General features: G+C 32.3%; 1 protein-coding gene across 1 annotated transcript; it reads right to left on the reverse strand.

Moving 5' to 3' along the window:
- Window positions 1–2,344: 2,344 nt before the first annotated feature.
- Window positions 2,345–10,633, reverse strand: LOC127702850 (trypsin-like). The gene is made up of 7 exons (XM_052207157.1): window positions 10,548–10,633; window positions 7,919–8,025; window positions 6,448–6,551; window positions 4,778–5,043; window positions 4,128–4,270; window positions 2,946–3,003; window positions 2,345–2,554 (listed from the first exon to the last, which is right to left on the reverse strand). The coding sequence occupies exons 1-7, from the start codon at window positions 10,591–10,593 to the stop codon at window positions 2,451–2,453; spliced, it is 828 nt and encodes a 275-aa protein (XP_052063117.1). The 5' UTR covers window positions 10,594–10,633; the 3' UTR covers window positions 2,345–2,450.
- Window positions 10,634–12,159: the final 1,526 nt, after the last annotated feature.

A 12,159-nucleotide genomic window follows, 5' to 3' on the forward strand; every position in this document is an offset into this window, starting at 1 on the left:
TCTTCAACATCGTACTTTATGTGTCCTTTTTAACTTTATTTATTCGAGCATCACTGATTTGTCTTTTGTAGACGTAACACGCATCTGAGGTATACAATTTTAGTCCTCCTGGTTTCTATGAGGAGTTTATTTACAACCCCTGGTTCGATGCCACTGCTGGTGGAATTTACTTTCCGAGGGTATCACCAACACAGTAGTCTGCACTTCGGTGTTGACATAAATTATCATTGATATGGTCATAATTATAACTTAATTCTTTACAGAACTTCGAATTTTCCGAAATACTAAGGATTTCTACCCCAGGAATAGATTACCTTAGCTTTATTTCACAAAACCATTCGGGCGTTTGTGTCCTCAATGCTCTTCAACACTGTACTTTTTTTTATTTAGCCTTTTGAACGTTTTTATTCGAGCGTCACTGATGTGTCTTTTGTAGACGAATCGAGCATCTGGCGTACAAAATTTTAATGCTGGCATCTATGATGAGTTTATTATGAACATCTGAAAGATGTTTAATATTTGATAGATTTGTACTACTTTTCAAATTCAAGGGGGGAAAGGGGGCAGAAAAAGACGCCACATCATACCTTCTCCTTTAATTGCACTAGCAGTTTTGTTACCTGCCAGTATTGTAATGAAATACTGTATCCAATAACAACCTTTTTATGGCAATATTATTTATAAATCTAACAAATTTAGAAATTGTTTTTATTACAACCATTTGTTTTGCTTATAATAAACATGCCGATAAACGGTTGTAACTATACTGCTGTTGTTAATCATTTCCGTCCTGCGAATGTATCGTTGAAAACGAGACTAAAATGTTTCTTTTTATTAATTTAATTTCAAGGCAGTTTTATTCTAGGCATGTGCACACGATCGTTCGTGTACTGTATATAATGTTGCTTTGTGAAATTTTCTTCAAAGTACGGGAACCGATATAAAACTAGCATTTTCATGTATGTCTCAAGTCAGGAACCTCGTGAGTGGTTTTCTTCTGTTATATCAGAAATTGTCTTTGCCATTAAGGAATTTTGGATATTATGTCAGCTCTTTGACTGTCTCTGTTAAATGAATTCACATGTCTAGAACTAGGGCGATTTATACCGTTTGATATATTATACAGACACTTGTAGTATTGAACTGATTTATGTTATTAACATACATGACTCCTATAATTAGTTCCTTGTTCAAATACAAGTCATAAAATTGTTACAATCTCAAAGAAAGTATATGAAGTTGTAATACTGTTAAGTTGTGTACAGTTTTTATGACTTTTGAAAAATGTGAAACACAAAATGAATAAATTCAACAGAGACTAACTCCAAATTCCAAAGAGAATTTTGGAACCTCACCACATTTTGTGCCATGCAATGTATATTACTGGACCATGGATTTTCGTTGCTGTTTTTTTCTACGTCTATATTTTCGGAGGAGTCGGATATTGGTGTTTGGTATTGTCTGTTGTACTATCAGTTGTTTTTGTAATTATTGTTCTCCTTTTAAAATTGAAAACCTGACGAGACGGCATACATTTTTCTTGAGCTTTCTACTTTGAACCACAGTATTCGTCTCCTACTTTTTTGTTATATATTTTATATAAAATCACATTTAAAAAAATAATATTTTGAAGGCAACTATTGTTGGATTTTTACAAACCAGATGTTGAAAGACCCAGAATCGTCTTAAGTAATTTTGTGCATTTGGTCATTGTTTTTGTTTTTCTTGATATGAACAGGTAAAATATTTTTTTACAATTTGATTTGGTTGAGCTATAAAGAAAATTTGTGAATAAAAATTAATTTAATACCTGTGTGTATATCATTAGAAAATGAAAACGCTCCATAACAAAAACATAACCAAATACACAAATAAACCTGTGATAATTTTGCTTCTATTTATACCAAGTTGGCTCTAATTCAACAAGAATTGACCTCACAATATTTTGTTTTAAAAACGTAGTTTTATATGAAATATTTGTGAAAAATCACAAATGACGAATACTTAATGACCATGTAGTGTGTACATTTGATTTAACATGGATTAATACTACTTTCAGAAAGCTGTCTGATGAAGTATAGAATTTAGAGTCTTTTTTCAGATACGAAATTGATCAGAGATTTATTTGATTTCTGTTATCTGTAAAGATAAGAAGTGAATGCTTTTTTAAAAATCTATTCGAAATGAAAGCTAGTGACGAATCACTTATATGGTAGATTCACCACTTGCTCGACACTTAATCTTAAAAGATGCAAAAACCTGTTTGATATTCATCGATAAATCAGCGTATCTCCTGTTAACCAACATGTCACTAAGAAAATATTTGCATTTATAGAAAAAAAAATTATAACAAGTCATATTTTTTTTTATTTATATAAGAAACGATTACAGAATCAATTGCATTTCTTCATGAGATTATTTTGTCTTCGTTGCAGCCCCAAACGTACGGATTACAGACCTAGCACATTATTCAGCCAACTTCTAAGCTTGAACACATCTGCATACACCCCTGGTTTGTCAGCTCTGGCACAGCCCTCTCCCCAGCTTGTAACGCCTTAAAAAATGGACAATAATAATAAAATTATATGGTCATATAAAACATAAAAACATTTTATTAGCTTCCCCCAAAACACGCGGTAGTTCGTGTTACTAAATCTTTAGTTTTCTCTGTAGTTTATTGTGGACTAATGTTTCTTTTTTCTTGTCTGCTCTTCTTTGACTTAGAATTTCTAATTCCCATATTGGTATCTTCTTCCTCAGTTTTCACCCGACTATATTATTTTTATGAAGTATACCTCCACCCCCACCCCCCAAACCCTGATAAAGTTCAAAGCACAAATTGTAACAAGATGACAATGTTGTTTTCATACCAAGGATACATATATGTATTTTACTCTCAAGCGAAGCAACAATAACAACAACTTGGGTATCCCAAATTTACTCACCAACAAGGATTGGATTCCAGTTATCGTCGAAGCATGCAAATGGTCCTCCTGAATCACCCTGTTAAACAGATGAAACCATGGTAACAATTTTGAATATATGTAATACTCAAAAGAAGAATATTAAATTCATAAAAAAAATTAACCAATAACAGTTCAACATTGCCTTCAACATAATATTTGATTTGCTGAATTAATAGAACATATATACTATTCTAATTCCATCCCCACCCCCACCCCCATATATTTTGGAAGTTGCTTTCAGTTAACTATAATGTTATCTGTTTTTGCAGCTTTTCGCAAAGAAATAGCAATCTGGTATTTTGCGAGAAATCATTTTTATTTTAAAATGTTAGCACAATTTCAGTGAAAATTTCAAGATATTGCTTTATTGGTTGAAATATTTGCCCCTATCAATATTATAATCATAACTTCGTCATTGTATTCATCTATTTCACGGAAATGAAGAAAAATTAGTTTATAAAATAAGTCATCCACATTAACTTATTGTGGTAAACGTGCACAGCCAAGAAATAACAAAATGGTTTAAGTGAAGAATTTTTTATATCTATTTACACAATCTCACCAAATATAAAGTTTCTTCGGTGTGCACATACCGTACTTTTAATATCCAAAATATACTCAAAAGTTTATAAACAACAAAAAAAAATTAAAAAAGTTTACAACACTCATCACTAGGCGTATGATTAAGTACGTCATACGCTCGTTTCGTCTTCATATGACTCATCAGTGGGGCTCTAACAAAATATACAAGTTTCGCCATTATTTTGCCATGAATTAAGATAATGAACGGAAACTTTTAAATTTCCCTGAAATATGCCAAATATGGACCTTATTGTACCTTATCACGCATTATATTTTGAAATAGTATTAAAGAGAGCATTATGTTTTACATCAACAAGAAACTTGGTACATATCTTAATTTTGATGTTCTAAAATATATGCCAATTTAGGGTTTTGGCCAATATTTTGCGGTTCTCTTAACATCGAAACCTTATAGTTTGAAATCTGTTCATTTGGGGCAAAAATTGTAGTTTCAACAGATTGTCTTTTTTGTAAATGAGTTACAAATGAATTAGAAATATAATGACCTCTTGCAAGGAAAATATGAACGAACTTATTGTTTAGGCTGTAAAGAAATTCACTATAAGAAACTGGTTTTACCTGACAAGAATCAATACCTCCTTCTTCTTTACCCCCACAAATCATTAAATTCTTGTTGAATTTGTCATTGTATTTTTCATAACAGACAGCATTAGAGAATAGATCAACCCAAGCCTCTTGCAATTTGTCAGGCCCCTCTTCTCCTGCAAAACCATGTATAGCATTTAAGTAATATTTGAACACAAGTAAATTATCAGACTTAATCATATTTTATTATCTAGTCTCGTCTGATAACATGTTACCAGTTGATAGAATCGATTTTGCTCTGCCAGTCTATGATATATTAATACTAATTTTTAGTGTTTAGTACAGGTTGGCTGTCACTGTGCAACACAGATTAACATAGAACCCTATTGAAAAAAAATTCTTTTTGCCAAACATACTATCCACACTGATGTGTGTCCACTCTTGTATGTTGATACCATAATTTATTTATATGTATGCACTGAATTTGTCTTACAATTAATTAAATGTGAGATTTGTTTGATCTTGGAACACTCACACTCATAGACACCATTTCTGGTTTTCAAAATAATCAGTATTTCCAACCTTAGTCGTCTCTTGTTCCTAACAGTTTTGACTGACAAATATACTTTTTCAAGACAAATATGAAACATCGCATTAAATGCTAAAAAAAATTATACTTATACCTTCTTTCAGAGCGCCCCATCCTGAAATTAAGCATTCCTGACCATTAAAGACACTAGATTGTTCATTCGGAAGTTGAATCGATGCGACTTCCTCTGTTTCTGATATTTCACCTTCAACAAACAATACCGCTATATCGTTGTTCATGTTGTCTGAATTGTAATCGGGATGATTTTTTATCTCGCTGACTTGATATGTTTTCTCAGATGCTGACTGCGTTGATAAGGAATGTCTCCCAACTACAACCTGAATACTTGAAGCCGTAGTTCTGTAAAATAAAACGCATGATAAACGATTTGTCTGAGGTAAATGTAATATTTTTCGACTCTTGAAAATTTAAAAATTAAGTATATTAGGCTAATTTAAAGGAAATATTCGGAAATATAGTTATGGTTAGATTTAATGCGATTAAATCTAGAAGATGAAATATTTTTTAGGACAATCAAAAAGAAATTTTGTAAATAAATGGAGAATGTGTCAATGGGACACAGATGGTGCCCCCGGTTGCATACAGCCTTATAAAGGGACGCCACCCAAATTCGAACTTGATCTGAGTTTTGTGGTAATAAGCATTGTATATAAATTTCATAACAATTTGTTGAGGCAAATTTAAGTAGGAGAACGGAAACGATTAATTCAGCAATTTTTCCATTTGTAAAGGGGCGCCACCCAAATTCAAACTTGATCTGTGATTTGTGGAAATAAGCATTGTGTATAAGTTTCATAACATTTGGTTGAGGCAAACTAAAAATAGAGAACGGATACCAAATTTGGAACGTATGGACGTACATACGTACGGACGGAAGGACGTGCAGACAGACAGGGGTAACACTTAATGCCCCCTCCGCTGCGGCGGGGGCATAACAAAATACACATAAAGAGCAAATTCTGTATTTATATATTTTTCCAGATTGAATTTTTATCGATATGCAGCAAGATTCTCATTCTTAAAATATCTATTTAACAAGCTCAAAATACGAATTCAAAGGGAGATGTGAGATATATGTCAGTAAATTCATTCACTAGTATACAATGAGGAGCTGTGGTTTAAAGGCCAATCTATTATGAGTCCAAATGACGTGAATTAATGTATTTATAGGTCACTACATACGGCCTTCAACAATAAGCAAAACTGGTACCGAATACTCAGATATAAAAGGACCCGACATGACAAAATGTGCAGCAATTCAAACGAAAAGAACCTACGGCCAGATTAATGACAAAACAATAATCGAAAAACCGATAAAGCAAACAGCAATCAACTACATCTACTAAATTACAGGCTCCTGACTTTGGACAGGCACATACAGGATGTGGCGGGGTTAAACTCAACCCTCCCCTAACGTGGCATAAGAACACACTGTAAAAATCAGTTGGAGTTGGCTCGACTCATTTCATTGTCACGAAGTACAAAACAACTAACATAAAGTTAAAATGATACAATTAAAAAGTTCCGATATAAGAGTACTCGCAGTTAATGAAAACTAGTTCAAAGTCAATGACAACTAATAAATAAATCATGTTCTCCCAGACTTTATAATCAACCAGTACACATCTAATGGGTTTAGTGTACAGTCAGAAGTTATAAACACTACGAGAAAAACATGTCCTTGAGAAGGAAAGCGTTTATAGGACTCGTTGATATTCAGTAGTAAAAGGCGACACGACCTACCCATCACTGACACAATGCGCTGCAGTAACTACGGCTATACCACTTTTTCCTTTAACCAACGAGCCACCACAAAAGTGGTTGTAATCGTTACTTTTGATAGAAACCTAAAATAAAAGAAGATACATTTTGGTTGTATATTTTAGTGTTTTTATAATAGTTTCTTATTTAATTTTACACATGAATATAAAAATAACGAGATGTGGTATGATTGCCAATGAGAAAACTATCCTCTAATGTTCAAATAAAGTTGATGTAAGCAATTTTTGGCAACTGTACGGCCTTCAACAATGAGATAAACCCATACTGTATAGTCGGCTATAAAAGGCCCGACATAAAAAATATGAAACAATTCAATTGAGAAAACTAACAGCCTAATTTATAACAAAACAAAAATTTACGAAAAACAAATATGACAGACGTGAACCAACGACAACTACTGAACTACAGGCTCCTGACTTGGGACAGACACATAAAGCATAAATACCACTAAGCTTAAATTGATCTCATAAAGGACCCACATTTGATATTTGATGTGGTTTTTTAAATGGTTGCAATACCAGTATTCACTAGCCTTAATGTTAGAACCTGTGGATAACTGATAATAAATAACAAAAATAACTATAATTGGATATCTTTTGACAGTAGAAAGACTTGGTAAGACATATTTTCTTATATACATTTATTATATGTGACCTAAACCTTCAAGGAACGAACTTGTTTCAAACCTATGACACATGCTTGAAATCCTGGCAATAATTATGAGAAGTGTCGCTGATATCGAAGCCGAAAGTTCAAGCGTATGGCAAAGAAACCATTTCAATACATGGAATAATCTGTATGATAGACCTTCAGGGTATCTCCTTGTGACAAGGTCATTAAACACATCTATTTGTTCGAAGTATGACATTTATCAAAGCAAACAAAGTAAAAATATTATTTTGACATGGAAAGCCGCCTTATTTGTCTAGTGGTGACGCTCTACCTTAGAGGGAAAGAAGCTGTTGGTCTAATCCCCAGTCATCAGACATTTAACATTTAATTTATCAATATTAAAAACGGTCGACACTGAGTAAATTTCATTGAACAACCCTAGTCACTAAACACTAATTGTATTTGGATAATATAATTACAGCCTAACTGATACCTGCAAAACTTTAAGCATAGAGTAAAGAAAGTAAAATAACCGATGGGCGTGTTGAGCATGAAGTCACTCCAAATGTTCTGATTCTAAAACAAACCGGAAATGTGTGTACGTCAAGTTACTTGTTATCCAAAATTCATTTTTATTGGTTTGGCTATTCCAAAGCAGTTAATCGTGCTCCGAGAAATCTCTGACTATAATGTCTTGTATCAGCAAAATAAGTTATAGTTTTACTTGTTTTATTTGCGAAAACTCAGATTAAAACATCAATAATATTTTAATATTTTATAAAACATTGTTGGTTTTAGATGTAATACATTATGTGATTACCTGCCAAGGAACAGCATTTTCGTATGCTTCGGCTCCACCGACGATCGACATGGGTCCATATCGTGGCCTTAGTCGATTCTGTAGGAATCTTGTTCTAACCCGGTATCCTGAAATTATCCAAATACCGATAACTCAAGACATGCTCGAATCATGAAAGCATAATTCTACAAAATGGTAAGACAAAATATACAAACAATCTCTCATATTTAAAAAAAATGTATTTAAGTAATATGAGTCAGGTGTCAACTGTGAAAGAGGACGAAGTCCGAAAAAATAATTCTTTTAATACTGAACGTTTTTGCAAAATTAAAACTACAGAATCATGTACTATAGTCATCGAAATTATATTTTCATTTTACAAAATTAATTATAACTTTAGAAGTTATGCAAAAATCATTATAATTTAAAAACGATCCGTAAATTGTGAGATACCCTGGCTTCATAATCGGCTTCATGACTGAGGGCTTGACAATAAATTACTCTTTACCAAAAAGCAAAATAAATTTATTCCCAGCTTAATTTCTGTTGAAAAAATAACTGAAATACTATGCCTATGTAATAAAGAGTTGCAAGTATTGATTAAGAAACTATCAGATGAAAGAATGCATTATGCTGCATATATATAAATATAAGAAGATGTGGTATGAGTGCCAATGAGACAACTCTCCATCCAAGTCAAAATTTATAAAAGTAAACCATTATTGGTCAAAGTACGGTCTTAAACACGGAGCCTTGGCTCACACCGAAGAAGCAAGCTATAAAGGGCCCCAAAAATTACTAGCGTAAAACCATTCAAACGGGAAAACCAACGGTCTAATCTATATAAAAAACGAGAAACGAGAAACACTTATGAACCACATCAACAAACGACAACTACTGAAATCAGATTCCTGACTTAGGACAGGTGCAAACAATTTTAGCGGGTTTAAACGTTTTAATGGTACCAAACCTTCACCTTTATCTGAAACAATAATGTTACATCACAACATAGAAAAACACACTATAAAATATCAATTGAAATGGCTTAACTCAATCAAAAGACATATTAACACCAGTGAACATACACTGAACAAATAAATTTGATCTATGATACAATGCAAATACAAAATAAATAAACTAAGGGAAGAATAATTAAAGTAACATGTTATACCGCTGTGAAATGTTAAACAATTTAAGAATTTACTTGAACAAAAATATCAGCCATTTGCAATTACTTTAAACACAGGATAATAAAAATAATTTTGTTGTTAGGTATACGTGTACAATTCAAATAGAGAAAGGAAATATTTTTACAAAATAAATAATTTTGATGTTCATATTACGAAGAAGTGAAAATTTATGGTAATACCAAACACTTATCAAAGCTGGTATATAGACCAGATATAACCTTGAATAACATTAAATAACAAAAAAGCATTTCAATTAGTAACAACAGGTCATAAACAAGAAAGTACGATTTGAGAGATGCATTTATTTGTACGACGTGCACAAATTATCTCAATTTTAAGTGGTGTATTTATAATGAATGCACCTTTGTGACCTGGTTGAATTTCAAATTTATGGATGCGTTTTATTAACAATTATTTTGCAAGAAAAACATGTGAGTCAAAATTATACATAATGTGACCCTCATACATGTACACTTGTAAAGTGTGCCAATGATCGAAGATTTAGGTGTGCTTTACTAATATTGACATGAATATAAATATATGATGCCTTCATTCAGGAAGACTCGTGTTTCCTCCACTGAATATTAAGAGAGCTATCCTTAGATGTCTGCATGACAACAGATACTGATTTTAATTTTGAAGACTAAACATTGTCATATGATATTTTAAATCTGGAATATAAGTATGATAGTCCCAGTTCAAATTAACAAAAAATTGAAAAGGTTTTATATAATTGAATGGCTAAGTTTAAATATAACACACATGTACGTGTACTTTCATTATAAAAAAAAATCTTTAGAAATGTGCTGCTATTCATTTATTGTCTTCCCGTGCTCTAATTTCCCGAAAGTTTTTTTTCCGTACGCAGTGACCTTAACCAAGAGATCTCGCAGTAGTACTTCGGCAACCGCACAGCGCAAGTGTGAGGAAAAAATCGTGATGAAAGACGTTGAAGTTAGATAGTGATAACTGATTCTGAAAGAATCAAATTAATTCACCAAATATTTGAACAACTGTTATGACAAAATTTATTAAACAAATAGAAACGCATGGAAAACATAAAAAGAAATATCGCTCTATTACATGTCTGTAAAGTCTCATTTATTTTTCATATGCTCTATGATTCTGTGGTGATTGTTTCTTAAGGTCACGTTTTGTATACTTCGGGAACAACACATGAAAGTTAATTAATACGCAAGAAAACTTTTCACTGAATGAAAAATGCTTTGTCGATTATACGTTATGGATTCGTAATAAATGTGAAAAAAATGTGCATAGAAAACTTAGTTTATATACATGCATTGGTTCAAATTTTTTCTTAACATTATAATTTGAAGAAACTTGTTTCATATGACTTTAAGCATTCCAAACAAATAAGAGTTTCACTGATTAAAATAATTCTCTATAGCAATGCTATACTCGTTAAAATATTCAAACCGAAAGAATCTTTAATCACTTACCGACCGTTAGTCCCAGTAACATACAAATAGCAAGTAACTTTATCATCTTTAACTAGTGTGGTATGGACAACCGAGGAATAAACTTCTTTATATACTCGTTTAAACTGTTCATGAATAAACATTGTTTTTCAATTGTAACAAATCGTGTCTTGATAATAAAACAATAAAAATAACCCGAAGCTGATTTCAGTTTGATAGAATTGAAACTTGACGATTATAAAAATACTCGTGGCAATTAACTTGGACCTCTTGGGGTTGTTTGCCATTTAATGTCTTGTATATGTTTTAGCGTATCTTTGCTTATTGTTGAACTTCATCTTATTTGTCACGAGGATATAAAACATTGGAAGTTCCAGGACAAAAAACACAGGAAGTTCAACATTCTGTCAGTTGCGGAAAATTTGAAGAAAAATTAAATTCACCAGTATGTTGAAAGGCAGAGACCTAGCCTACCCGGATGGTATATAAATATCATTAGTAAATGCATCAACAAAGAATCTGCAGAATAAGAAAGCTCTAGCTTGAAAACATTAGGGGGAATGAGCATGACAAACCATGTTCCCCAGCATGTATAACTTCACAATGAAATGACACAGTTCACAGTCTTTTTATTTGTGAAAAATTTAACAAAAACAGAAATCTTGATAAAATGAACGACCCTTAGTAACATAAGATAAAAGCTCTACCTTGAAAACTGTACGAGAGAGCGGACGGACGGGCAGTGGCAAAGTAATATCCACCGGCCCCCGACTTTTCGACGCACGGGCATAAAAAAGGTGTTGATTCGTTTTTATCAAAACCAATAATCAAAGTTAATCAAAGAAGGAAGACAACCATAAGAATTATATGCAAACAGTCCGCAAAATATACACAAATATAAAAAAAGAAATAGATTAACGCGGACCCTACTTGAAATACTTCACAATTTACACTGTAAATTAAGGATGTTTGCTCCTCTTGTTTTTGAATTTTTGCCAGATATTCTGAATCCTCTGGTTTTATCCATGTAGTGCCATTAAAAAATTGTGCCCGCTTACCCCTTCTTTTCTGTTTACAATTTTATTACATATAGTTTGAAAAGCAATATTTGAAAATCCTATAAAATCCTTGTTATTTTTTCATATGTTTTAAAAGAAAAAGGATGACAATGTTAAATGTATGAAAAGTCTAGAGAGAATCATTTCCCGCCAAATTTTCAATGGCATAATATCGAAAACGAGCACAGACCATACATTTTTTTTCTGCTTTTTTAGTTCCTTTATTTATATACTATCAATTTATAACAGTCTTTTAAAAAGCTTGTTATTTTGAAACAGAGGAGCGAACATCCTTAAGTAGTTTCTGTATTCTCTGTCAGACGAAAAATCCAGTAATGCGTCAGTAACCGATGATCATCGGTGCGACAGAAAAATTAAAGTTATGATTACGCGTTCAAATTAATAACTTTAATAAAAGGTCTTAAATATATCATCACGCTATGAATTGTGAAAAAGAGAAACAGTTGTATGACAAACGTTTTTATACACGTTCATCCTCCAAACCTTGAAAATGTAATTTTAAGAGTGGTTAAAACTGATCAGTGTAGTTCGCTCAACCATTGATTTCTTTCAAA

This window comes from Mytilus californianus, unplaced genomic scaffold (assembly GCF_021869535.1).
Source record: "Mytilus californianus isolate M0D057914Y unplaced genomic scaffold, xbMytCali1.0.p SCAF_1, whole genome shotgun sequence".
In the NCBI taxonomy this organism is placed as follows: Eukaryota; Metazoa; Mollusca; class Bivalvia; order Mytilida; family Mytilidae; genus Mytilus; species Mytilus californianus.

Coding starts and splice junctions, on each gene's coding strand:
- LOC127702850 (XM_052207157.1), bottom strand. CDS start 10,593: ATGATAAAGTTACTTGCTATTTGTATGTTACTGGGACTAACGGTCG. Junction 8,026..10,547: donor GTTACTGGGACTAACGGTCG/GTAAGTGATTAA, acceptor GGATAATTTCAG/GATACCGGGTTAGAACAAGA. Junction 3,004..4,127: donor GAGGTATTGATTCTTGTCAG/GTAAAACCAGTT, acceptor TCTGTTTAACAG/GGTGATTCAGGAGGACCATT.